The 27,874-nt window shown below is 48.2% G+C and overlaps 2 protein-coding genes across 3 annotated transcripts in view; one reads left to right on the top strand and one right to left on the bottom strand.

The window, feature by feature from the left end:
• DNHD1 (dynein heavy chain domain 1) overlaps positions 1-17,168 on the top strand; it is a 72,700-nt gene extending 55,532 nt beyond the window's left edge. The window contains exons 26-44 of the mRNA XM_062196580.1: positions 2,194-3,796; positions 3,986-4,194; positions 4,285-4,579; positions 4,655-4,757; positions 7,201-7,350; positions 7,621-7,803; positions 7,929-8,360; positions 8,572-9,043; positions 11,357-11,656; positions 11,861-12,013; positions 12,182-12,360; positions 12,488-13,453; positions 13,652-13,838; positions 14,046-14,168; positions 14,254-14,455; positions 15,231-15,322; positions 15,483-15,632; positions 15,803-16,608; positions 16,797-17,168. Coding sequence (XP_062052564.1) covers positions 2,194-3,796; positions 3,986-4,194; positions 4,285-4,579; positions 4,655-4,757; positions 7,201-7,350; positions 7,621-7,803; positions 7,929-8,360; positions 8,572-9,043; positions 11,357-11,656; positions 11,861-12,013; positions 12,182-12,360; positions 12,488-13,453; positions 13,652-13,838; positions 14,046-14,168; positions 14,254-14,455; positions 15,231-15,322; positions 15,483-15,632; positions 15,803-16,608; positions 16,797-17,147 — 6,956 coding nt within the window. The 3' untranslated portion in view covers positions 17,148-17,168. The remainder of the gene's footprint in view (positions 1-2,193; positions 3,797-3,985; positions 4,195-4,284; positions 4,580-4,654; positions 4,758-7,200; positions 7,351-7,620; positions 7,804-7,928; positions 8,361-8,571; positions 9,044-11,356; positions 11,657-11,860; positions 12,014-12,181; positions 12,361-12,487; positions 13,454-13,651; positions 13,839-14,045; positions 14,169-14,253; positions 14,456-15,230; positions 15,323-15,482; positions 15,633-15,802; positions 16,609-16,796) is intronic.
• The window catches only part of RRP8 (ribosomal RNA processing 8), a 73,169-nt gene that overhangs the window by 27,470 nt on the left and 17,825 nt on the right, over positions 1-27,874 (bottom strand). The window lies entirely within an intron of this gene.

Below are 27,874 nucleotides of genomic sequence, written 5' to 3'. Positions count from 1 at the left end.
ATATATATTAAATATAAATACAACTTCAGTCTAACACATATATAATTGCTGAGAACCAAAGAAAGAAAAAGTTTGAAAGTGGTCATGGGGGAAATAAGAGACATAGTATATGTATAGGAAAAACATTAAGAATCACAGTTAATGGGGCTGGTACTGTGATGTAGTGGGTAAAGCCTCCATCTGCAGTGCCGGCATCCCATATGGGTGATGGTTCAGTTCCCAGCTGCTCCACTTTCAATACTAATGTACCTGGGAAAGCAGCAGAAGATGGCCCAAGTCCTTGGGCCCCTGCACCCACGTGGGAGACCCAGAGAAAGCTCCAGGCTCCTGGCTTCAAATCGGCTCATCTCCGGCTATTGTGGCCATTTGGAAGGTGAACCAGTGGACTGAAGATTCTCTCTTTCTCTCTTTCTCTCTCTCTCTCTCTCTCTCTCTGCCTATAACTCTGCCTTTCAAATGAATAAATAAATCTTAAAAAAAAAGTCATGATTAGCTTCTCATCAGAAACAATGGATTCCAGATTATGTTGGAATACCATCTTTAAAATACTAAAGGAAAAATAAATAAATTAGAATTATTTATCTAGCAAAGATACTTTCCATAAGTGAGAATGAAATAAAACACTTGAGACACATTAAAGCTGAGAAACTTCACTACTGCTAGAACTTTTCTTTTTTTAAAGATATTTAATTTATTTGAAAGGCAGAGTTACAGACTAGCAGAGGCAGAGAGAGAGAGAGAGAGGTCTTCCATCCGTTGGTTCACTCCTCAAATGGCCGCAATGGCCAGAGCTGTGCTCATCCGAAGCCAGGAGTCAGGAGCTTCTTCTGGTCTCCAATGTGGGCGCAGGGGCCCAAGGATTTGGGCCATCCTCTACTACTGCTTTCCCAGGCCATAGCAGAGAGCTGGATTGGAAATGAAACAGCCAGGACCTGAACTGGCACCCATATGGAAACTCAGATCCACAAAAAAGAGTGGTACCAGAAATAGTAAATATTTGGGTACATATAATTGACTATCTTTCTCTTTCCTCAGTTTCTTAAAGGACAGTGATAGAGACCAGTGTTATGATGCAGCATCCCATGCCAACTACTCTGCTGATGATTCAGCTCCCTGCTAATGCACCTGGGAAAGCAGCAAAAGATAGCCCAAGTGTTTGGGCCCCTGCACCCACGTGGGAGACCCAGAAGCAGCTCCAAGCTCCTAGGTTCAGCCTGGAACAGCCCCAGCCATTGTAGCCATTTTGAGGAGTAAACCAGTGGATGGAAGATATTTCTCTCTCTCTCTTTCTCTCTCTCTCTCCCTCCTTATCTATAACTCCGCTTTTCAAATAAATAAATCAATAAATCTTTTTAAGCAGTTAAACCTTCATTGAGTAGTGCTTAAAATATGTACATTTTATGTATTTAAATCAGGTCTTAACAAAGTTTATATTCATTTATTTTAGAGGTAGAGAGAAACAGACTGACAAAGAGCTTCTATCCACTGGTTTACTCCCCAAAGACGGCCATGGCCAGGTCTGGGCCTAACCCTAAGCCAGGAGCTGGAAACACAATCCAAGCCTCCCATGCAGCTGACAGGAACTCAGCCACTTGAGCCATCACTGCTGCTGCCCAGGGTCTTCCTTAGCAGGAAATGGAGTGAGAACCAGAGGCAGGAATTAAACATAGGCACTCCAGTGTTGGATACATGCGCCTTAATAGGCATCTTAAGCAGGAGGCTAAGGGCCTGCCTCTGAAGTTGATTTTTAAAAAGTATACTTGTCATACAACTCCACTCTTTTTTTTTGACAGGCAGAGTGGACAGTGAGAGAGACAGAGAGAAAGGTCTCCTTTGCCCAACTCCACTCTTTTTAACTGAATTGATTGTACTTTTTCCCTGTGGTCAGATCCAATTTCCAAATATCCCAGCTTCCAAATCTTTGTACAGTATTCATTTTCCCTCAGCTGCATGAATCAAATGGTCATAGAAGTAGGATCTGGGGGATAAGAGAGAAGAAATGACTCAACTTTAAGGAATGTGTGGCAAAGAGGAACCATTTTACTCATCTGTCACCAATTCCCAACACGTCAGAGGCAGAATTCCTTTAGAACCCTGTGTGTGCCAGAGGCAAATCCAGGAGGCAAAAAGAAGAGGAAGAGTGGACTTGTGCATGATCTCACAATGATCTCTCTTATTCTTTATGTCACACAGACCCAGAGAAGAGCTGCCAACCAGTGCTGGAGACTCTGCGCCAGGCCATGGATGGCACAGTGTATGCCCACAACACCTTGGAACTGCAGACACTGCAACCTGTAGTCAACTTCCTTGCCACTGCCACAGTACCAGGATGCTGTGAGCGCCCACTGTGCCCACGCCTCTGTAGACTCTTCACAGTGCTGGCCCTAGGCAGCATGACCCAGGCCACTCTGCTGAGCAGGCATACCCCTAGCATCCAGGCCTGGCTCGAGCGCTTCCCCTCTATAGAACAGGAAGGTGTTCTGGCCAGAGCCCTAGTCCGGGCCTCAGTGGAGGCCTGGGAGGCTATGTGCAACTACTTCATGCCCTCACCCCTTCACCCACACTATCGTTTCTCCCTGCACTCCGTGAGCCACCTCCTCGGCAGCCTGCAGCTGCTGCCCACCAGAATGGGTTCTCGAAGTTGTATGGACTGTCTGAACCACCAGGAGCACTTGCGCAGGGTGTCAGGCTTACGTGGCACTCGCCTGACTGTCATGATGGCCATGCGTAACATGGTGCGTCTTTGGTTGCATGAGGCACAGAGAACCTTTTGTGACCGACTCAACACCCCTAGGGAACGTTCCTACTGTGCCGATCTGCTCCTAGAAATAGCTCAGAATGTCTTCTGCTGTGGGGTGGGGCCCCAGCACCTGGGCAAGGACTACGAGGAAGATGAAGAGAGGGAGAAGGTGCCTGAAGTGGAATCTGATGGGGAGTTGGCTCAGTGGGAGGATTTAAGTAGCAGTGGCAGTGAGACAGAGGAGGAGGAGGACCCTTATGGCCTTCATGTCACCACAGCTTCACACATGAGTGATCCGTGTCCAGCACCATCCACGAGGCCAGGAAGCAGGGAGACTACAGAAAGCACAACTCACCAGATAGGGCAAGAGGAAGCCACAAAGGCCTCTAGCTATAAGATCCAGGCAAAGAAGTGTAAGAATGTGTGGCAGAAGGCACCCCAGATGGACCTGGTCTCACCCCTGTTGCTGCCCGTGTTACTACTCCGTCCCCAGGAAAAGCCCTCAGACCTAGTCTTCAGTCAGAAGCTGGTATTGGGGTCCAACTCTGACAGCCCAAACTTGTACCTGGAACGGCAGTGGGAGACCCTGGAGGAGCAGCTAGCCACCTCCGCTACCCAGCTGAGGCTGAGCCCTCACCTTGCCCGGTGCCACTCCATGGCCCAGCATGTGGCCCGCTTGGTCCGGGTACTAGCCAGGCCCCGGCAGCATGGCCTACTGCTTTCAGGGGTTCTGGGTACTGGGCGCCGTACTGCCATCACTCTGGCCACTAGCATTTGCCAGGTCCGCCTTTTCCACCTGCCATGTGGGTCAGAGGAGGCTGTTCTCCAGTGCCTACGAGACGCCAGCTGGCATGCTGGTGTATTAAACCAGCCAACAGCCTTGCTGGTTCCCAAAGGTGTGGATCTCACTACCTTTCATCGCTTGCTAGCCCTGGCAACCTCAGGCAGTTTCCCTGACCAGTACACAGAGTCAGATCTGGACAGCATAGAAGAACAACTCCCCAGGGAGAACACTGGTGTCAAACAGAGCACGAAGAAGGAATGCTTGTTGCAGAGGTGAGGACAAGAACCCCAACTTGAGTCTTTCTCTGCTGTTACTCTCTCCTGGCCAAAAAGGCCAAAGGGAAATCTGTGGGATACTGTTAGGGCTCAGAAGATAAGGGCTAAGGGATCAGCTTTGGACCTGGGACCTGCATGGGCAAATGGGTCAAGGAGAAGGAAAGCAGCTGAGCTTCTGTTGCACAGGTTCTACCAGCAAGTGTGCAGCCATCTGCACATGTTCTTCCTGATTGGAGATGACCAGGCCCACAAGCAGCTGCCCTCCACCCTTTTTCTGAGGCTTCTTCAACTGACCACCACCAGCATTGACCACTATGAACCCTGGGACCAAGCTGCCCTAGTCAAGGTGGCCAAGTACCACCTGGCAGGTGCTCAGAATCTACCCCATGATGACAGTGAGTCCTTTTTACCTGTCCTTATCACTACCTCAACCAGGTTCTGATAAAGGCTACTAACCAGGTTAATCTCTCTTTCTATCTCTGTAGAGCCCATTGAGGTCCCATCATTTTTCCTGCCCTCCTTTTCCTATTTCCCTACAAACTTACAAGACCAGGTTAAAGCCATGAGCTTTACAGGCTCCTTGAAGTACCCAGACCTCCAGGCCTCAGTTCCCAGTGTGGCCAAAGCCATGGCCTTCATCCATCTCTCAGCTGCTAGCTATCATGAACACCTGTGCCCTGTATTGCCACTTGTGACTCCCAAGACCTTCCTAGACTTTCTGAACACCTTTCTGCTGCTGCACCAACAGTTTACCCTGAAGATGAAGAATAGGGCCCGGAGGTGAGCGGCCCCATTCTCTGCAATGTCCCTCCTTCTGCTCCTTTGGGTCTACTCACTGGCACACTGTATCTCCAGGATCCAGAATGCCCTGGAGAATCTGCGCATGCTGATTGAGCAGCACAGTACTTTCACCAGCCTGGTCTTCAACTTGGAACAGCAGCTGAAAGGCTCCCACAAGGTAAGGAGAAGAATGTTGTGAGGCCTACATGCTAGTGTCAAAGCACGGCCCCAAAAGGAGACTTGGGAGGAACCATCCAGGATGAACCTTGGTTCTTGTCCCCTGGAGCCCCTCCCCCCTTCCACAGGGGAATCTCTAATCCTTGTTACTTACTCCACGAGGGCTCAGCTCAAAAGTTTACATGGCTAAGACCAGGCTGATTCTTATAAGACATGAAATCCAAGTGTCTGCTTCTGGTTGATCCAAGTGCCTTGACTGCGTGAAGCTCAGTATATTTTCATGGGGAGCCAGGAACCTCATCCAGATCTCCCATATGGGTAGCAGGAACCCAAGCACTTGGGCCATCTTCCTCTACCTTCCCAGGCACATTAGCAGGGTGCTAGAATGGAAGAGGAATGACCAGGACTCATGTTGGTGGCTTAACCCACTGCTTCACAACACTGGCCCCCCCCTCCATTTTACAGATGAGAAAACAGAGATCCAGAGAAGTTAGGGAAGTCTAACCCATAAGGTTTTGATAAGGAGTAGGCTAGATCTTACATGGAAGGCATTTAAAAATGTTGACACATAATAAGAGCTCAATAAGCATTAGTTACTATTAACACTAGATTATATTGCCTCCTAAGATAAGAAGATAAGGCACTCCTTGCCTTCAAGCGCCTACTGGCAATTACAAAACAGTATGTTATGGCAGAGAAGGTCTGGAGTGCTCTGAAGCAACAACAACAACAAAAAAACTTTCTAGGAAAAGCATAGTGTCCTAATACGTAGCATAGAGCATGTGTAGAACATGTGGAGGCTCCAAAGCGTTCCTTAAATACATAGACAAGTGAGTGAAGTACATCAAAATTTATGCTTGAGGGTGAAAGATCTGAAATGAAAGATTTGGCCAGGTGTAAAAGGGGACAAAGAGAAAGAATGTCCCAGGCTGAAGTAACAGCATGAGCAAAGGCCCAGAGGCAGGATAATGTGGAGGAACAGAATTCAGGAATGGCTGAAGACAAGTGCTGAGAGAGTAGAGAAGTGAGGTTGAAAAGATGAGCAGACACCTGGGCACAGAGGCATCATCAACCAAAGGGAGTAGTGACAAGTGGCAAGTGGCATGATGATGATGATGACGCAATTTGGTTTTAAAAAGTCGAATCAAGCTTCAGCATAGGGAGTGGATTAAAGGAGGGGAATAAGAGTAGACAGAGCAGTAAGGAAGCTGGTGTAGAAAGTCAGGACAGAGAGCATGAGTGAGAATTACAGATGATAGGAATGCCAGTGGATGTGAGACATTTAGGAGGTAGAATGAAGCTAAGTGTCAAAGATGCACTGGGTTTAGGGAAATAGAGGAGCTGGAGTCAAAGGTAACAAAGTAGGTTTCATGCTTGGGAAAATGGATTATGTTTTGGCATGGCTTGTCTGAGAAAATGAGCACACAGGGGCAGAGTGAAAGCTGAACAGATAGCACCAATACCTTCATGTTGGGGCATGTTGAGTCTGGGGGACCTGTGAGATATCCAATGGGAGATTTCCACTAAGCAGTTGGAAACATCACGGACGTCTAGGGAGAGAACCAATCTGGAGAGGAAGATCTGGCAGTTGTTAGAATCTAAGCGGTAATCATGGCCATGAGATTCGGGAGGGCGTGTAGAAGCATAGGGTGAAATAAACAGCTGAGGAATAGGTAAGGGTGGTAGAGGAAAAGACTAAGAAAGAGCAGCCAGAGAAGTTGGAGAAGGTCCAAGGAGTACACATTATCATACAGGCCCATGGAGAATACCTCAAGGAGGGCACTGTCTGCTGTGGAAAGTTATAGTGGGTGGAGTAAGATAAGGGGCGCAACATAATAGTTACACTCTTAGGCTTTGGATTCAGGTTGCCTGGGCCTGGGTGGTTTAGCAGCTGCAGGAGAAGCATCCACTTGCTTGGGGCTATATTAATAGAAGTGTAACTTGGGGCCAGCATTGTGGCACAGTGGTTGAGCCACCATTTGTGGCACCAGCATCCCATCTGAGTGCCTATTCGAATTCTAGCTGCTCCACTTCTGATCCCCTCCATACTAATGTGCCTGTGAAAGCAGCAGAAAATGCCCCAAGTATTTGGGCCCTGCCCACCATGTGGAGACCCAGATGGAGTTTCCAGGCTCCTGGCTTCAACTTCACCCAGGCCTGGCCATTGCAGTCATTTGGGGAGTGAACCAGCAGACAGAAGAAGTCTCTCTCTCTCTCTTTCCAATAAATAATAAATGTGTTTTAAAAATACAGAGGTATAACTCACAGAATAGTAAATGATAAATCCAGGGCTCAGACTCTATTTGTGGCCTACTTGGAATCCAATTTGGTCACCCTATCAAGTGAGGAGAATTCTGGGGTCTCAAGCTCCTAGGACCTCCTTTTTGGGGTGGTACCACATGACCCAGGACCTGGGGCTGCAAGGCCTGGACTTCTGTTCACAGAACGTCAGCACATTTCAGCAGCAACTAGAGCAGAGTAAGCTTCTGTACAAGCGACAGTTGTTAGAGTGTCGGCACCAGGAGAACCTCATCGAGAACCTGATTAAGCAGCGGGATGCCCTGCGGGCTCAACATGAGGCTTTCCTGGAGCAGGTGGGTTCTTCCTGCTTCCTGCCCTACAAGGCTCTCTGTTGGGAGAGGCCAACTCCACATGGGATGCCCAGAGGAGAGGCTAGAGTGACTCATCATACAGTCTTCTGTGGGGGTGGGGGGGAGGGACAAAGGTACTAGGATGGCTTAGGGAGTGACCCCTAATGGGAACTCCTAGGAGGAGATGATCCTGCCTGGAAACACCTTGAAGAGAGAGCAAAACATCTCAGGAGCTCAGGAGCTCATTTCAGACTGTTATTTCTCCTCATGTAGATGGGCAAGGCATTTCTGGGGCCTTTAAGCCAGCTGCAGGTAACTGACTTTGAGGAGATACGGAGCTATCGATCACCACCAGAATCTGTGGTCCGAGTGACAGATGCACTGTGTGACCTCTTCCACCGCGACACAGGCTGGGCCAGTGCCAAGCAGCTGCTATGCACCGAGGATTTTTATCAGGTAGGGAAGGTGGGCCGCAGTGAGAGAGGCAGAGGGAGCTGTGAAGGGGAGTTGGTAGGACTTGGTTGGGTCAAGGTCCAGTGCATCCACATCTTCCCCTATCCCCTTAACACACATCCTCCCAGGAGCTGGTGTTCTTCCCCAAGGAGAAGATGACAGACTCAGAGCTCATAAAGCTAAACCAAGCTCTGAAGGCTCCAGGTATGAGCGAGGCAGCCCTGCGGGCCGTAAGCATACCTGCAGCAAACCTGGCAGTCTGGCTGTGGGCTCTTCTGCGCTATGGGCTGGCACAGCGCCGGGGACTGCCCACAGGCCTGCTGCTGAGGCAGGTGGAGGCGACGCTGACTCGGGAGCAGGCCCGCCTAGGCTGTTACCAGTTTCAGGCACAGGAGATGCTGGAGCATACTATGTCTCTGACTAAGAAGCTGGAAGAGGCCCAAGCTTCCCACAGCCAAGTAATAGAGACCCTCAATCAGGCACAATATGGTCAATATCACAAATGGCCCATAGAGGCTGCATTGCTCACGCCCATGCACACCTGGATTACACAGCTACAGGTAACCAGCCCCTCACAGATGTCTCCCCGTAGTTCATTCCACCCTTTCCCTCCTCCCATCCTCCTTGGGCCCTCACTGCCTCCCTCTATCCCACTCCACCCCCCTTGCCCTGCTTTCCTCCATACCCTGCCTTCCATCCCCTCTGAAATGCCTGCTGCTTGCTCTCCCCCTCACTGGCCTACACATCTTCTGGTCTTTCCTTCCACACTAGAAGCTGAAGGTGCGCTGCATGACTATGTTTGGAGATGTCCTCCTATGTTCAGCCGCCATCGTCTACCTGGGTCCCTTCCCACCACTGCGGCGTCAAGAGCTACTGGACAAGTGGCTAGCCCTGTGTAGGGGCTATCAGGAGGCTCTGTGTCCAGATGATGTGGCACAGGCACTGAAGCAGGGGCAGAAATCTATCAGCAGGCCACCAAAGAACCCCCTGCTGCCCATAAGCTTTCCTTTCAGTATTCTGGCCTTGCTGAGCTCTGAATCTGAACAGTACCAGTGGGACCAAGATCTGAAGCCCCAGGCAAAGTCAGCTCGCTTGGCAGGCCTCCTCCTGAGAAGCCTCACCCACTATGATAGCTGTCGTTGGCCTCTGCTACTTGACCCCAGCAACCAGGCCCTCATCTGGCTGAACCCACTGCCTCTGGAAGAGACTAGATGCGTGGCACAAACCCCCACTGAAGGCAGAGGTAAGGCCAAGGATAATAAACAATGCTTCTGGAGCATCTGAACTGCTCAACACTCTCAACCTCACGTGGTCTTTCCTTTCATAAGGGAGACGGTGAGTTTTATGGCCAGGATATGCCAGATTTTGCCAGCCTAAACCATGTTAATAAATTTGCTCACATTTACCTCTTTTGCCCATATTACAGTGATTCTAAATGTATATTTCTGAGCAGTTCATGATATCTGGCCAACAAACCAAAATTTCGCTACCCAAATGTATCCAATGTCCAGAAATTCTGTGCAGAAGGAGGGACTATTGCTGTTACTGTGGTTACGAAACCTATCTGGGTAGAGAGAGTGTTGGAAGGAATGTTTTCTAGGAGAAGGAAAGGGGATGTTTGTTTCCCAGAAGGAAGGGTTGAGAATTGAGTTGGTGGCCTTATTTAGAAAAAGGGTCCTGGGGGCCAGTGCCATGGCTCACTTGGTTAATCCTCTGCCTGTGGCGCCGGCATCCCATATGGGTGCTGGTTTCTAGTCCTGGTTGCTCCTCTTCCAGTCCAGCTCTCTGCTGTGGCCCGGGAGGGCAGTGGAGGATGGCTCAAGTGCTTGGGCTCCTGCACCTGCGTGGGAGACCAGGAAGAAGCACCTGGCTCCTGGCTTCGGATTGGCGCAGCACCAGCTGTGGTGGCCATTTGGGGAGTGAACCAATTGAAGGAAGACCTTTCTGTCTCTCTCTCTCACTGTCTAAAACTCTGTCAGATAGATAGATAGATAGATAGATAGAAAAAGGATCCTTGCAGGTGTAATTAAGTTAAGGTCCTTAAAATGAGATCATTCTGATCCTTACATGGAGAGGTCCTAAATCCTGAAGGCTTAGATGCACAGAGGAGAAGGTCATGTGAAGATGGAAGCAGATCCTGCAGTTGCACAGCCATAAGCCGAGGAACGCCTAAAACCCCTGCAAGCTGAAAGAAGCTAGGAGGGCTCTTTCCCAGAGCCTTTGGAGGGAGTATAGCATTGCCAACACCTTAACCTTAGACCAGAGAAGGGTGAAGTTTTCTGTTGTTTTAAGCCACTAAGTTTGTGACAGTATGTTGGTGGCGGTCTTGGGAAACTAATCACCTACATGCAAAATATCAGCTACCCTTCTGAGCATCATATTAAGGGCCGTGCTGGCCATTTTTTGTCAAGAAAGCAAAAGGTCTGTGGAAGTCTGAGTAGTCAAATTAGTAGGCATAATTTTGGCCTTTATAACCTTGGCTTTCTGGTGTTACTCTCATAATTATGTTATGTCACATGGTAAGAAATACTTTGAAGATGTCATTAAGGTTACTAATCAATTGATTTTGAGATAGAGAAATTATCACAGATTACCTCAGTGAGCCCCAAGTACTCAGAAGAGCCCTTTAAAGTGGAAAGGTAGTCAGAGAGATTTGGAATGCAAGAAGGATTCAATGAACCATTGTTGGCTTGAAGACAGAGGGGGCTTACAGGGCAAGCATGAGAAGGAAATTATTTCTGTCAAAAACTGGTAAGCGTGGAAGAGGACCCTAAGTCTCAGATGAGACCGGAATCCCCAGCTGGGACCTTGCTTTTTAACCCTGCATAATCCTAAACACAGAATCCAGTCATGCTGTGCCAGACTTCTAACCTACAAAACTGTGAGCTAATAGGTAGGTGTTGTTTTAAGCTGCTGAATTTGTGGTAATATGTTAGCAGTAAAGCAAAGCTGTGGGCCTAGCAATCTCCACTTGCAAGAGAACTTGGAAAAAAAACCAAATATTTAATTTTCCCAGCTCCTGCAGTAGAGGAGGCAAGGAGGTTTGGGGTGGCTGTTGGTTGGCCAACCATCTGTGTCCACTTCAGCGCCCATCATGTGGCTAATTCCACAGTTTATGGTCTTTCGTGCATGAGTCACTGATTTCCATATAAGTGACAACTGCTTAATTCTTAGTGCCAGAATTAGCTTAGGCAAAAAAGGGAAAGGCATCGACTCTTCTAAGCAGCCTACAGAAAGGGCAGGGATGGAACCGGTTTCAGAGGTGACTAGAACCCCTCCTCGTAATCTTAGAGAAACAACGGTAGTCAGCATTCATCGGGTGCTTACTGTGTGCCAGCCTGAGGACTTTCTTTGAATCATTTCACTTAATGTTCATAGAAATCCTATGCGGTCCTCACTAATATCAACCCCATTTTGCAAGTGAGGAAGCTGAGTGATAGGGAGTGCAAGTGACTTTCCTGAGGTGTTTTCCTGCACACCTGCTCTTTTGAAATGAAGCCGTCCCCAGATGCAGTTCCTCCTCTAAGAAGAGCCCCTTTGCATCTCTGTTGCCCAGGCTCAGACCTCATGAGAAGCCACAGCAGAGAGAATGGGGAGGAGGATTTGGAAGAGGAAGATGGCAATAACAGAGAGAGGAATGAGGCTGAGGAACAATCAAAAGAGCAGAAGGCAGAAGAAAGGAAAACTGAGAAGAAGAAAGAGCAAGACCAAAAAGAAAAGGAAGAGGAGGAGAATGAGGCAGAGAGTCAGGGGCCACAGCTGGCCTCTGAGACTCCGTCTCCACCTCTTTGCCTCAGTGTGTTCTCAGGTGCTGACCCAGGGCTGGGTCCTCAGCTCTGTGAGGCAGCTGCCAGCGGTGAGAACTGGCCCTCCCCCAGCATACCCCATTACATCCTCCCCCCATTCTGCGACCCCTCAGGCCTCTCACCCCAGGCTGACCTCAGCTCCTGTCCTTCATCTGACCAGGGGATGCTGGTCAGAGCCAGTTCTTGTGCTTGGGGGGAGAGGGTGGCATGGATGCTGGCATCATGGGTAGGTTGTCTTTGCCTCCTCCTCACAGGCCTTCCTGTGCTCCTGACCAACATGGAGCTGGGCCTGAGGTGCCAAGAATTGCAATGGCTGCTGCAGCGGGACCAGCTGAGTCCACCCGAGGTGCAGCCTGGCTTCTGTCTGTACCTGAGCACTACCCTTCCCCTCCATACCTTGGAAAAAGGTGAGACCTAGTTGGTAAGTTGCCGGCACAGCTTTGTGGACACAATAGGCCTCCAGGACCAGCCCTGTCCCAAAGCAGGCTCAGGACTACAGGAGGGATTCATGCTCCTTGGCTGCCCCAACCCCCTAACTCTTCCAAGGGGTTAAGTATCTCCCATGTGACCTCAAGTGCTAGGTTGTGAACTGCTGAAGGGGATGAATGTGCTGGATCTGGGCCTGAACATGGAAATACTAGAAGAGCAGATGCTGCATGAAATCTTGTGCAGAGAGCGTCCTGAGCTCGAGAACCGCTGGCATGACCTAAAACTGAGAGCCCTGAATGCTCACAAAGCTGTGGAGGCTGCTGAGGTGCTTTGGGCCCAGCTTATGGTTGGGATGAGCATTGGAGGGGCTCAGGTATGGGGGTGGATGTGGGTAAAGATACTTGGGGACTGTGGGAAAGGTCCAGATCAATCCAACAATTGATGATATGCAGGAGCACCTGCTGCTGATGCTGCTGCACCAGGACCCAAAGCATCAGAAACCAGCCAAGTTTCTGCGGGACATGGTGAGGGCCCAGGCAGAGCTATGTCAGCTGCGTGCACACTGTGAAGAAGTAGAAGAGCAGAAGATACAGGAGGTGGTATTGTGGGTACCATATCGGCACGTGGCTTGGCATGGGATGGCCATAGTAAAGGCCCTAAGCCCACTGCAGAACCTGCTACCGCTTTTCCGTATGAGTCCAGAGAACTGGCTGGCAGCCACCAAGAAGGCTCTGGACAACATGAAACCACATGATAATCTTCATGGCGAGGACCTGGACAGCCATCTGCTGCAACTGAAAATACATCTGACACATCAGCTGCTGGGCAGCACAGTGACTGCACTGGGCCTGACCCAAGTACCCTTGGTGGGAGCCTTGGGTGGTTTGGCTCTGTTACAAGTGACAAGTAAAGCAACAAAGCTTGAGAGGCTGGCATTCTGGCCTGGACTGGCAGCATCTCCCAGCACAAGCCATAGAAAGCCAGCCTCAGGTGTGGCTCGACCTGCCTGGCTAGGGCCGAAAGCCTGGCAGGAATGTGGGGTGTTGGAGCTGCTGCCCCCATTTGTCGGGCTGTGTGCATCCTTGGCTGGCCATCCTAACATGTGGCAGGATTACCTGTCACTCTCATCCACAGTGCTAGGTCCTGCACCTGGGCCTGGGTCCGAGCCCCTCAGCCTCCTCCAGAAGCTGATCTTGTGGCGTGTGCTGCGACCGGAGACTCTGGCAGGAGCCCTGAAAGACTTCACCACCAGCCTCTTGGGTCGGCCTCTGGATGAAAACCTGTGTACCCCCACCGTGTCCTTGGAACGTAGTCGGGCTACTCAGCCCATACTGATCTTGTTGCCACCACCTGGTCAGCCTAGAGCCACCCTACATCCTTTGACTGTAATTGAGAAATTGGCATCCAAGCATGAACAGGTCTGAACCTAATCTGTTTGCACATTGTCCCTGGGCTCCCTAAGATCTAGGATGAGATGTGGGGGCCCTCTCCCAGCATTCTTATGGGTCTTTCCAGATTGCTTAGGGACCTTCTGGATTATTGTGGCAATACTTAGGGTCTGTTGGGTCACCTCAGGATCACTTTCAGTCACTCTGCCATCTCTCTTTCATCCCCAGGGGCAGAAGCATCTGAAGGTGATAGCCCTGGGCTCTGAAGCCTGGGACCCAGTCCCGGTTGTGATAAGCACTCTATGCCAGGCTGTGCACGAGGGGCACTGGCTGGTGCTGGATAACTGCCATCTGATGCCCCACTGGCCAAAAGAGCTGCTACAGCCCTTGTTGCAGCTGCTGGATGAAGCCAAGGGTAGGTTTGCCGCCAAGAGGTGGCTTCTAGGATCCTACTCTACCCCTGGGCCTGAGCTTGAGTTAGGCCTCATGGCTGCTCCACCAGCTCCAGGCCTGGCCCTGGGCCTTAAATCTGACTCCTGACTCCCCATCCTCAAGTCTGATCCCTGAACTTGTTTCTGACCCTTTACCTGAGGACTGATCTCAGCTCTGTGTTTGACCCTAGTGGTCTCGGACATGGAATCAGAACTCCTTTCAGCCCGGTCTGAAAACGGGAATGTGGCCACTGTCCATAGAGATTTCCGTCTTTGGCTTATTGTGTCTGCAGAGGCCAGTGCTTCCTTGCCAGGTGAGAAGTTTCCCTCTCAGGCTCTTAGACTGGAGGGAGGAGGGCAGCTGTGCTGTGCTGACTCCATATTCCTCTTCCTCCCCAGCTGTGCTGGCTCATCACTCCATGCCTGTTTTCTGGGACCAGTCCCTGGAACTGGGCCATGTCTTGATTGATAGTATGGAGCTAGCCCAGCAAGGACTCTACATGCAACCTCCTTACCAGGCACTGCCTCTGCTTTTCCTACATGGCCTCCTGCTACACCGGCAGCTCTATGGAATGAGGCTGCAGGGCCACAGGGGGCGCTGGTGAGAAACCCAACCCATCTGGTTCAGGCAGGCAGTCATTCAGCAAACACTGGAGTAACTCCCACATACTGGGATAAGTAAAACTAATTTATCTTTGGGAATCTCAAAGCATGAGGGCAAAGAGAAGTCAAGGAAGGCTTCTCCAAGGACTTTTGAAATTCGCTTTCAATGCAGTCTTAAAAGCAGAGGCAAATCAGGTAGAGATAAGGCCTTTCTGAGCAGAGGGAGCTAAGCTGAGGTGGGAGAGGTGAGCTCATCCTAAAGGACCTCTTGGTATATGGGCTCAGGGGCCCAGTGTTATCCTCAGGGCAGCGGGAAGTCTTAAACCTGAAGGGAGTTTAGCAGGAGAAACGTAATCCTAGCTGTCATGAAGATCACTCTGGCTGCCGTATGCAGAAAGGACCAGAGGAAGCAGAGCTGGGGGCAAGCAGGAGAGTTAGGAGGCTCTGGCAGTGTCCCGGAAAGAGATCATGGTATGGGTGATGGGATGAGGCTGGTGGTTACAGCAGGGGTAGGGAGTAAACGTGGTGAAGAAGAGGGAGGTGAGTATGATCCCAGATTTCTGCCTTAGGCAATTGGGCAGCTGAGATAGGAGGTAGAGCAGGTTTTGTGGGAGAAAATGATGATCTCCGTTGAAAACAAGTTGCACTTGAGGTGCTTAAATTTGCAGTGATTAGTGAGCCCTCATGAGCCTGGAACTCAGGAGAGACATTTGGGCGCAGAGTCCTCAATATAGAGGATATCTGAAATCCTACTTTCTGCTCCCTTCCCCCAGGAGTCAAGTTACCTTGACCCAGGTCCTTCAGACTCAAGATCGGTTGTGGGCCACTGTCAGCAACCCCAGTACTGCCATGCAGGAGCTGGCTGGTGAGACCCTTCCTGTCCCCCATGGCAGTCATCAGCCCCGGGAAAGCCTGGAAAAGGTGGGGGTGGGAGTGTCGAGACCCAGACGTGCCTCACAGCTTTGGTTTTGGGAGGTGGTGCAAACTGCTGGGGCTCAAACCAGAGACCCTGACCTCATCCTCAGCTTCAATTTTCTACGGGGGTGCTCTGGGGGACACCGAGGACAGAGAGGCCCTGGTTAGCCTCACACAAGCCTGCCTGAGCCCTAGCAGCAGGAGCTGGGCCCAGCCACACACACCTCAGTATCTGTTGGCCACGCTGATGCCCAGCCCAGGTAAGCTGTCGTCATGGATGTATGTTGGGGCTGGGGAGCAGTGCAGAGCAGGACAGCTCCCACAGGAATGTGAACAGCAGTACCAGGAGAGGGATAGACAGTTATGTTGGGGGGAAAGTGGCATAAAGGATCAGAGGAGGCCTACCTTGCCCCTCACATCCGTTTTTAAGACCTAGAGGAGCTGGATGCAATAGCAGAGTGCAAAGCCCAGATGCACTTACTGCCCACACCACCTGAACCTCGGATCTGCGGACTGACTGAGGGTCCCCAGGCCTCGCTGATGCGACGCCAGAGTCGTGTACTCCTGAGCGCCCTGCAGAGGAGTTCACCCACGTGGGTTCCTGCGGCTCCTGCAGGGGCCCGGCGAACCGAAAGGAGGTTGCGGCAACGCATAGTGCAAGCTCGGCGGAGGCTGGATTCATTGCAGGCTCTGCTGACCGAAGCTCCTCGCCATGACGAGTCTGGCGCCTCATGGGACGTGCTGGGGCCAAATGTGCAGAGGCCTCTGGAGCGCTTCCTAGAGACCGAGGCGCTGGAGCTGGGACAGCTGGTGAGCAGGCTACAGAGAGACCTCGACTGCCTGTTGCAGCAGCTCAAAGGCGCGCCCCCGTGCCCCTCCCAGCGCTGCGCAGCTGTGGCCCACGCTCTCTGGAATGGTCGCTTACCCGCGCCTTGGCGATCCCATGCGCCCGCCGGTCCGCAGCCGCCCTGGCACTGGCTGCGGCAGCTGTCGCGCCGTGGGCAGCTATTGGTTCGCTACCGAGGTTTGGGCGCGGATACCGGCGCTGAAGTACCAGAGCGTGTCTTTCACCTGTCAGCCTTTCGCCACCCGCGCCGCCTGCTGCTGGCACTGCGTTGGGAGGCTGCCCTGGACCGGTGTGTGCCCAGCTGGAGCTGCCCTGATAGCCAAAGCTTAGGCGCCAGTCCTCTCCGGCAAAAACGTCAGGAGCTGAACAGCAACGCTCTTTGCCTCCGGGTACCTTAGCACGCCCCCCTTGGTTCCTCATTCTTCCTCCTCCAAGTCTCTCTCACCATACCTCGCAGTTACCGTATCTTGCCTCTTCGTGCTCCTTCCCCCATCAATCCCCTTCACCTATCGGAATCCCGTTTCGCCACAATTCCCCAGTTTCCTACCCTTACATGACCATCTTCTGGCGCCCCCAGGTGGAGAATGACCCAAATCCCACGGTTCCAGAGATGGGCCTGCTGCTGATCGGGTTACAGCTCCAGCATGCTGAGTGGGACCCGGTAGCTGGGGCCTTGCAGGACAGTTCTTGCAGCCAGCCCAGCCCTCTGCCTCCGATCAGCGTAAGCGCACAGCCCCCGGGTGGCAATGACTTGCCACTCCAAGCCGGCCTGGCTGTGTATTCCTGTCCCGTGTACATGGCAGGGCCCCTCGGCACCACTAAGCTGCACAGTGGGAATATCCTGATGCACTTGCCCCTACGGACAAAGATCAGCCCAGCCATCTGTATCCAACGGAGAGTTCACGCATGCAGCCCACCTTTGCCCTGAGCCCTCTACCAAAATAAAGTTGCAGCGATTCCATGAGAGATTTCTGAGATTTGGAAGGAGAGGAGGGTGTGTGCACCGCCAGAAGGCAGAATAGGACATACACAGTATATATGAAAGAGGTGTGTTCACGCTGAGGGCAGCAAAGGGTTCCTGTGTGGCAAACGGGGAGAGGGGAGGTTAGGTACACCTTGGGGCAGGGACCTGGTGTTAGTCACATATCCAACCAACTAGGCAGGCCTAGCAATGGCTAACACACAGAATCCTCAATGTGATCTCAGCACTTATGCTAAATCCACAGTTGGTACTTTTAAAGGAAGAACATTATAGGACTCAAAATGCCTTCTTAAGGTATCTAGTGGTATTATTGGGAATGCCCCTATCTCACCCTAACACAAATCTCTCCCCTGGTAATGGGTTCTTTGATCCAGTTATACATGTTTTAAAAAAAATGCCAAAGGATATACAAGATCCTATGTTCAACAGTTATTATTTTTTAAAGATTTAATTTTATTTGAAAGAGTTATAGAGAGAAAGGGAAAGACAGATCTTCCATGTACTAGTTTACTCCCCAGATGGCTGCAATGGCCAGGGCTGGGCCAGGCTGGAGCCAGGAGCCAAGAGCTTCATCTCAGTCTCCTGCATGTGTCGTCCTCTGCTGCCTTTCCCAGGCCATTAGCAGGGAGCTGGAGTGGAAATGAAGCATTCTGGACACAAAGCAGTGCCCACCCAGAATGCCAGTGTAGCAGGTAGCAGCTTAACCTCCACGCCACAGTGCTGGCCACAACAGAAATTTATTGAGCACGCTTCCCAACCAGGAGTTCTTCCAGGCACTGATGAGATTGTTCTTATGTAGAACAAAAAGTCAACATATAAATAATTTTGATGACTTTGAAGTGCTATAAACAAAACAAAATAGCTTGATATAGTGTGACTTGACTAGAAGGGAACGGTTATACAGTTTAGCCATGAAAAGGCTTCCTGAATTTTGAGAGTGAGCTTTGAAAATCTAGAAATTTTCAGAGCCCTCAGTAGTTAGAAAAATCTTGGTGCAGGAATAGCATTGGTGTATTCAAGGAAGAAAACACGTAGCAGGACTATGGTGAGGGGCAGGTGGGGTGATCCAAAATGATAGAAAGGTATAGATCACATAGTCATGGTGAAGAACTTGTATTCTTCAAAAGCATACTAATTTATTGGACAGCAGTAGGTAGGAGAAGATAGAATATAATTTGCAGTTTTCAAAGGTCACTCTGGCTGTTCTGTGGTGGATGGTTGGTAGAAAATCCAAAACAAGGAGGAACTCACTGTGATCCCAAGAGCATTAGGAAGGCAAAAGGGCATGGCTAAGAAGAGATGGCCCTTGCGCCTTATATGGTATGGATACTGAGTAGAGAACCTTAAAGTCCAAAGGACAGTGAGGCAGAGAACCACGGTGGTCCACAGCACCGAACAGAATGGCTGAGATCTGTTGACAGTAATTCATGTAAGAAATGATGGAGCTTGGACTGGACTCATAACGTGGAGACAAAGTGAACAGATTTAAGGCATATTCAGGAGGACTGATGGATTGGATGTGGAGATGTAGGGAAGCGAGAGAATCTAAGATGACTCCTGGATTTGAAACTTGAGCAACTAAGTGGTTCATGGTGTCATTAAGGGAGATGGAAACTTGAGGCAGTAAAAATTTTGATGTAGGGAATTGGGAGTTCTGCTTTAATATGGCCCAGGTACTACCAGTTGTGTGATGCTATCCCAGGAAAAGCCTATCTGATGAAAACTGGGTTAGAGCACGGCAGAGCTAAAGGCCCGCATGAGCCGACATGTACTGGGTGTAACGTCGTTCCCTTACTATGTAACTAGCCAGTTACCAGCTACATGAGAAGAAGAAACACAAAGGAATTGTATAATGAACATTATTCTATACAGTCTTTTTACAATCAGTAACTGCCAGTTACTGTGGTGCAAATAATGTCCTTTAACAAAAGGCTGAGTAGAGAGGCAAAAGCTGCTACTTTCCTCAGAAATCCCTCCTTTTTCTTTTTTTGCAGTCAGACAGGGGCATGGCTATTCCTTCAGGAAAGGAGACTGGTAGAATCTTGAAGTCCTTTTGGATAAATGAACCCTCTGTTTACCATAACTACCATTTATCTTCCAATGAGAGCGGGTAGTAATAGTTAGATATCTTGAAAACCATCTAAAATTGGTAATGTCATATTTTCTACAAATGTACACTATGCTGTAAACAGGAATGCATTCTTGAACTTTGCCGAGATTATGAGTGTGATAATGTAGCCCAAGGGCAATGACTGCCATGTAAAAATATCCAAGATTTGACGATTTCATTGTAAATAAATTTAAAAGTTAAAGCTCCAAACAAGATGGCAATGAAGAAATAAGGCACTGACAAAGGGGAGAAATATGTCTCCTCCCTCCCTGGAGGTTTGAGGTAGATGAAGTAGAGAGAGGGAGGAGTAAGACATAATCACCTTGATCTAGTACTTTGAAACCTCATGGGGAGAAGGAACAGTAGATAAAATGATGTACCAAGAGCAAAGAGACTTGATTTTTTTTTTTTTTTTTTTTGACAGGCAGAGCGGACGGTGAGAGAGAGAGAGAGAGAGAAAGGTCTTCCTTTGCCGTTGGTTCACCCTCTAATGGCCGCCGCGGTAGCGTGCTGCGGCCGGCGCACCGCGCTGATCCGATGGCAGGAGACAGGTGCTTATCCTGGTCTCCCAGGGGTGCAGAGCCCAAACACTTGGGCCATCCTCCACTGCACTCCCTGGCCACGGCAGAGAGCTGGCCTGGAAGAGGGGCAACCGGGACAGGATCGGTGCCCCGACCGGGACTAGAACCCGGTGTGCCGGCGCCGCAAGGCGGAGGATTAGCCTGTTGAGCCACGGCGCCGGCGAGACTTGATTTTTCCCTATTGGAACTCTAGAAGGGAAATGGCCCATTGTGAGCTCACTGTGGCCCCAAGAGCATTAAGAAGGCAGGGGAGATGGCCGGCGCCGCGGCTCACTAGGCTAATCCTCCGCCTTGCGGCGCCGGCACACCGGGTTCTGGTCCCAGTCGGGGCACCGATCCTGTCCCGGTTGCCCCTCTTCCAGGCCAGCTCTCTGCTGTGGCCAGGGAGTGCAGTGGAGGATGGCCCAAGTGCTTGGGCCCTGCACCCCGCATGGGAGACCAGGAGAAGCACCTGGCTCCTGCCATTGGATCAGCGCGGTGTGCCGGCCACAGCGCGCCTACCGCGGCGGCCATTGGAGGGTGAACCAACGGTAAAAGGAAGACCTTTCTCTCTGTCTCTCTCCCACTGTCCACTCTGCCTGTCAAAAATGAAAAAAAAAAAAATTAAAAAAAAAAAAAAAAGAAGGCAGGGGAGAATATGAGGCAGAAAATCACTGGGGTCTGCAGCACCAAAGAGATTTTGTTGAGTGGAGGCCAAACTGTAGGGAGGGGCACACGGCTCTGACAGCTAAAAAAGACTTGACCACAAATTCATCAGCTTTAGAAACAAATGTCAGCAGAATTCCCAGGTATGGAACTGGGTCATCCACACTCAGAGGATTCTAACTTGTGTGCATCAGAGAACCAACATTAGGTCAGGGGACCCGCTCCTTCTGATATCAAAAGTCATATGTGCCCTCTCTGCTTTGTGTCACTGTAATGAAACAATGGACACAGGCTACTTTTTTTTTTTTTTTAAGATTTATTTTATTTGAAAGGTGGAGTTAAAGAGGGGTGGTGGAGGAAGAGACAGATATCTTCCATCCGCTGGTTCACTCCCCAAATGGCTGAAATGGCCTGGGCCAGACCGATGCCAGGATTCAGGGGTGTGTGTGTGTGTGTGTGTGTGTGTTTTAAACAGGCAGAGTGGACAGTGAGAGAGACAGAGAGAAAGGTCTTCCTTTTTCCATTGGTTCACCTCCCAGTGGCTGCTGCGGCCAGCATGCTGTGGCCGGCATACCGCGCTGATCCGAAGCCAGGAGCCAGGTGCTTCTCCTGGTCTCCCATGCGGGTGCAGGGCCCAAGGACTTGGGCCATCCTCCACTGCACTCCTGGGCCACAGCAGAGAGCTGGACTGGAAGAGGAGCAACCGGGACAGAATCCGACACCCTGACTGGGACTAGAACCCAGTGTGCTAGAGCCGCAGGCGGAGGATTGGCCTATTGAGCCGCGGCGCTGGCCTGGATTCAGGAGTTTTAACCAAGTCTCCCATATGGGTTCAGAGGCCTCAGCTCTTGGGCTATCTTCAACTGCTTCCCCAAGTGCATTAGCATGGAGCTGGATGGGAAGTGGAGCAGCCAGAACTCCATATAGGATGCCGGTCCCCAGGCTACTTCTTTTTTACAGAGATGTTTACTTAGCTCATAGTTTTGGAAGTTCAAGAGAACAGCATTTCTGATAAGGACCTCAGGGCAAATGGTGGACAGCAATGATGGGAGCATATGTCGGGAAAAGCGGTCACATATCAAGCTAGGAAGCAGAGAAACAGGGATTCCACAATCCCTTTCTAGGGCATGCCCCAACTGACCTAAATACCTCTTACTTGGCTCCACTCATTTTTTTTTTTTTTTTTTTTTTTGACAGGCAGAGTTAGACCGTGAGAGAGAGACAGAGAGAAAGGTCTTCCTTTCGTTGGTTCACCACCCCCAATGGCTGCTACGGCCGACGTGCTGTGCCAATCCGAAGCCAGGAGCCAGGTGCCTCCCCCTGGTCTCCCATGTGGGTACAGGGCCCAAGCACTTGGGCCATCCTCCACTGCCTTCCCGGGCCACAGCAGGAGCTGGAATGGAAGAGGAGCAACCGGGACAGAATCCGGCGCCCCCACTGGGACTAGAACCCAGGGTGCCAGCGCCGCAGGCGGAGGAATAGCCAAGTGAGCCATGGCGCTGGCCTCCACTCACTTCTTAAAGATTCTACCACTTCCCAATAGCACCACTCTGGGAACCAAGCCTCGAATCACATGGATGTTTTGCCTTGGACACAATTAAATCATAAGTATACTATAGCAACGTCTACACCCAGATGTCATTTTAGGGAGACACATAAGTGGAATAGGAGGAATTTGCAATTCTGGGCACTTAATTCAAGAAGAGATGGCCCAGGAAGGCAGTGGAGGATGGCCCAAGTCCTTGGGCCCTGCACCCATGTGGGAGACCAGGAGGAAGCACCTGGCTCCTGGCTTCGGATCGGCACGGCATGCTGGCCGTAGCAATCATGTGGGGAGTGAACCAACGGAAAAGGAAGACCTTTCTCTCTCTCTCTAACTAACTCTGCTGTCAGAGAGAGAGAGAGAGAGAGAGAGAGAGAGAGATTGACCAATAGTGGAAGAGGCTCTTCCACTATTGAGCAGAGAGAACTGGAGTGAGATTCTGGAGGAGAAAATCAAATCAGCAATTGAGAAAGGATCTAAATTTTATTTACATAGCCAAATCTATGAGGAAATTTGTGATCCTTCTTTGTACATAACATACACTTAGTAATTCAAAGACCAAAAATCTCACTGACTTGTACATGACAGCTTGCCTGAAAGTCATTTATTTTTTCAACTTTACAGACTAATTTGAACTCCTCATTCAGAAATTAGGATAAATGGGAAAAATGTTTGAAATAGAAAACAGAAAGTGCCATTTTCACCACAAATGACTACTAAGTTCTAGTATCTATAAGTTAGGTTCTATTGTTTATTGAGTTTTATTAAATTTGATTCTGGAGACACAGAATCAGTTATCAAAGATCATACAGAAAATGGTAGAGTCCAGCATTTGTCTCCAGAATTCATTATTTCTGGAGCAATCTGTTGACTCTACCATACTAAATGTAGATGAGATAGTGGAAAACAAGAATTCTCATGCATGATTGATGGATGAGTATATTTGTGTAGCTATTCTGATAGCACTTAGTAAAATTTACATCATGTTCTAGCAATCTCATACCAGGTTTATGTCCTAGAGGGTCACACACAAAATGAGTTGGGAAGTGTTCTACCCCACTCTACTTTCCAAAAGAGAGTATGCAGAATTCACAGTATGAGTATTTCTTTCTTCCTTAAATGGTTATTAGAAATTTGCCTGTAAAGCCACTTGGGCCTGGATTGTTTTGATGGAAGAGGTTTTAAATTACAAATTCAATTTCTTTCATATATGTAAGACTTCAGGTACTCTAGTTCTTTGAGTCACTTGTGATAATTTCAAAAATTTCCTCTTAGATGAAATATAAGTTGTTGAATTTACTGGTATAAGTTGTTCATTAAAACCCCCTTATTATTCTTTCAATATCTCTACAGATCCATAGAGGTATCCCCTTTTTCATTCCTATTATTGGTGTCTTTTTTTTTTTTTTTAATCAGTCTAACTAGAAACCATCATTTCTATTGTTCCTTTTAAACAACTGGTTTTTTGGTTACATTGATTTTTCTCTACTGTTTCCCCAATGTCTATTTCATATCCTTCAAGTGTTTTTTATTTCCTTTGTTTCATTTACTTTTCTGTTAATTTTGTTTCTAGTTTCTTAATATGGAAACATAAGATTTTTGATTTTAGGTGTTTCTTACTGTCTACATAAGCACTTAGAACTATAAATTTCTCTAACAACTACTTTGTCTTACAACTTTTGATATGTTGTACTTTTTTTCAGCTTTAAATTTTTTCTTTGCCTAGTCCATTATTGGAAGAATATTTTTTATAATTTTCAAATGTTGGAGACTCTTCTAGATTTCTAATTATTGATTTGTCTTAATCCTATTGTGTTCAGGGATCATACTCTAAGATTTCAAACTCTGAAATCAACTGAATTTTTTTCTATAATCCAACATTGGATTTATCTTGCCATACAAAGAATTCACATGCATTTGAAAACAAAATAGCTCATTCTGCAGGTCTGTGGTGCAGTAATCTAAAAATTACAACTAAAGTAAGTTGACTAATAATAACATTTAGATCAATATCCTTACTTTTTTTTTTTTTTTTTTTGACAGGCAGAGTGGACAGTGAGAGAGAGCGAGAGAAAGGTCTTCCTTTGCCGTTGGTTCATCCTCCAATGGCTGCCGTGGCCGGCGCACCACGCTGATCTGATGGCAGGAGCCAGGTGCTTATCCTGGTCTCCCATGGGGTGCAGGGCCCAAGCACTTGGGCCATCCTCCACTGCACTCCCTGGCCACAGCAGAGAGCTGGCCTGGAAGAGGGGCAACCAGGACAGAATCTGGCGCCCCGACCGGGACTAGAACCCAGTGTGCCGGTGCCGCAAGGCGGAGGATTAGCCTATTGAGCCGCGGAGCCAGCCCCTTACTGACTTTTAATACATCAGTGATGTATTAAAATTTCCACCTAGGGTTATGGATTTGTCTCTTCCTCCCTTCATTTCCAACAGGTTTCATGTCAAGTATTAAACTATTATTGGCAAAAAAAACCCAAAACTATTATTAACAAATACCCACTTTTAATTCTTAATGTATTGATAATTTTATCATTATAAAATATTCCTCTTCATCTCAAGTAATAATCCTTGCATTTAGCTTATTTCATATTAATATAGTTGCTCCAGCTTTTTTGTTTACTGTTTGCATCTTTTTTTTTTTTTTTTGACAGGCAGAGTGGACAGTGAGAGAGAGAGACAGAGAGAAAGGTCTTCCTTTACCGTTGTTTCACTCTCCAATGGCCGCTGCGGCCAGTGCACTGCGCTGATCTGAAGCCAGGAGCCAGGTGCTTCTGGTCTCCCATGTGGGTGCAGGGCCCAAGCACTTGGGCCATCCTCCACTGCCTTCCCGGGCCATAGCAGAGAGCTGGCCTGGAAGAGGGGCAACGGGATAGAATCCGGCGCCCCAACCAGGACTAGAACCCGGTGTGCCGGCGCCGCAAGGCGGAGGATTAGCCTATTAAGCCATGGCGCTGGCCAGTCCATTCCTTTTGATGTTGGGAAGTATCTCATGGTGTGGATTCACCAAAATTTGCTTAACTACTCACCCACTCCAGATTTGACTATTACAAAGTTGCTATCAACATTAATGTGCAGGTTTTTGTGTGAGCCTAAGTCATTATGCAACTAAGATAAACTCCTTAGAGTACAGTTGTTAAGTTGTATGGGAACTGCATGCTTAGAGTTTTAAAAAACAGCTAAATTTTTCCTAAAAATGGCTACATCATTTCTTCATCCCCACCACCAAAATATATAAGTGATTAGTTCAAGGTTCAGTTTTTCCTCATCCTGTTAGTGTTCACTTTATATTTTTAAAAAATAGGTCATTTAATAGATACATAGTGTTAGAAATTGAGGTTTTAGTTTGCATTTCTCTACTGCCTAATGATGTTGAATATCTTTGCATTGTTTTCTTTGCCATCTGCTTATCTTTTTTGATGTAATGTAAATGACTTATGCTCTAAACAGACTGTCTCTCTTTTTTACTGTTGAGCTTTGAGGGTTGTCAGATATCTGGTTTGCAAATATTTCTCCCAGTCTAAAGCTTGTCTTTTCATCCTCTAAACAGTCTTTCAGAGAGCAAAAGTTTTTAAATTTTGAAGTCAGTCTTATCAATATTTTTCTTTTTTTTTCTTTTGTGGATTGTGTTTTTAGTATCAGGTTTAAAAAATATGTTGCCTAACTCTAGACATCAAAGATTTTCTCCTATGTTTCTTTCTTAAAGGTTTTATAGTTTTAAGTTTTACATTTGAGTCTATGATCCATTTTGAGTTAATTTTTTTATAAAGCATGAGACTAGGTCACAATTTTTCTTAATCTATGTATACGCAATTTCTTCTTTAAAAATTTTATTTGAAAGGCAGAGTTGGGGTGGGGAAGAGGGAGAGAGATCTTCCATCTGCTGGTTCATTCCCTAAATGGCCACAACAGCCAGAGCTGGGCCGATCTGAAGCCATGAGCTTCTTCCAGGTCTCCCACGTGGGTGCAGGGGCCCAAGAACTTGGGCCATCTTCTAGTGCTTTCCCAGGCCACAGCGGAGAGTTGGATGGGAAGTGGAGCAGCCAGGTCTAGAAGCAGTGCCCATATGGGATGCTGGTGCCGCAGGTGGAGGCTTAGCCTACTATACTACAGCACCAGTCTCGACCATTTTTTTTTATTATTATTAAACTTTTATTTAATGAATATAAATTTCCAAAGTACAGCTTATGGATTACAATGGCTTCCCCACTTTCATAACTTCCCTCCCACCCGCAACCCTCCCCTTTCCCGCTCCCTCTCCCCTTCCATTCACATCAAGATTCATTTTCAATTCTCTTTATATACAGAAGATCGACCATGTTTTTTAAGAATACTGAAATTGTAGCCATTATATCTTCAAATATTTCCTTCTCCTTATTTGTTATTCTTTCCTTCTAGGACTCTGTGTACATTTGTTTGATCCCCAAGGAGGTCAGTGTTAAAGAGATATAAATTCAGAGAGGTAATCTGGAATCCAGATAATATAAGGCTCTGCAGAATACTCTGGATTATATGAGGGGTCTTAAAAAGTTCATGGAAAATGCTACTATGAGAAAAACTATCTACAGATTACAAACTTTTGAATAAAACTAAACTCATAAACTTGCTATCACAGGCCCTGGTGTGACACACCAAGAAGGGTAAGACATCAGTTTGAAAAGAGTGTCTAGGGACTGGCACTGTGGCACAGCGGGTAAAGCTGTCACTTGCGGTGCCCTCATCCTGCATGGGCACCAGTTCAAGCCCTGGTTGTTCCACTTGCAGTCCAGTTCCCTGCTAATATACTTGGCAAAGCAGTGGAAGATGAACCAAGTGCTTGGCCCCCTGTACCCACATGGGAGACCCGGAAGAAGCTTCTGGCTCCTGGCTTCAGATCAGCCCCAGCTCCAGCCATTGAGGCCATTTGGGGAGTTAAACCAGTGTACAGAAGATCTCTCTTCTCTCTTTCTCTCCCCCCTAACTCTGCCTTTCAGATAAACAAATAAATCTTTAAAAAAAAAAAAAAAAAAGAGAAGAAGAAGAGCCTCTAATAGCCAAATGAACTCTGATGAAAACTGAGGCAAGAAGACACTCTGGCAAAAAAAAAAAAAAAGAGGACCTAAATGAAAGATCTCTGTAAGTGAGATCCCAGCGGAAAGAACGGGCCATGAAAGAAGGAGGTACATTTCTCTGAAGGGAGGACAGAACTTCCACTTTGACTAATGGCCTTGTCTAAATAAGATCAGAGTTGGCGAACTCAAAAGGCTTCCATAGCCTTGGCAACACATGACAAGAGCCTAGGGTGATTACTGATGCTATAAACAAGAGTGTCAATTATTAAATCAACAACAGGAGTCACTGTGCACTTATTCCCCATGTAGGATCTCTGTCCTTCACGTGTTGTACTATGTGAATTAATGGTATAGCTAGTATTCAAACAGTACTTTATACTTTGTATTTCTGTGTGGGTGCAAACTGTTAAAATCTTTACTTAGTATCTACTAAATTGATCTTCTGTATATAAAGATAATTGAAAATGAATCCTGATGAAGAATGGGATGGGAGAAGGAGTGGGAGAAGAGATGGTTGCGGGGTGGGAGGGAGGTTATGGGGGGAAAAAGCTGCTAAAATGTACTTTGGAAATTTATATTTATTAAATAAAAGTTAAAAAAAAAAAAAAAAGAAACTGAGGCAAGAAGAAACGCCAAACTTATTTTGAAGCTTGAGTGGAAAAATGGTGAAATCACTAATGCTTCATGAAAAGTTTATTCCAAATTAATCAGCAGTTTTACACATTTATATAATTCACTTTAAAA

This window comes from Lepus europaeus, chromosome 7 (genome assembly GCF_033115175.1).
Source record: "Lepus europaeus isolate LE1 chromosome 7, mLepTim1.pri, whole genome shotgun sequence".
In the NCBI taxonomy this organism is placed as follows: domain Eukaryota; kingdom Metazoa; phylum Chordata; class Mammalia; order Lagomorpha; family Leporidae; genus Lepus; species Lepus europaeus.
This window is presented reverse-complemented; position numbering and strand designations above follow the sequence as displayed.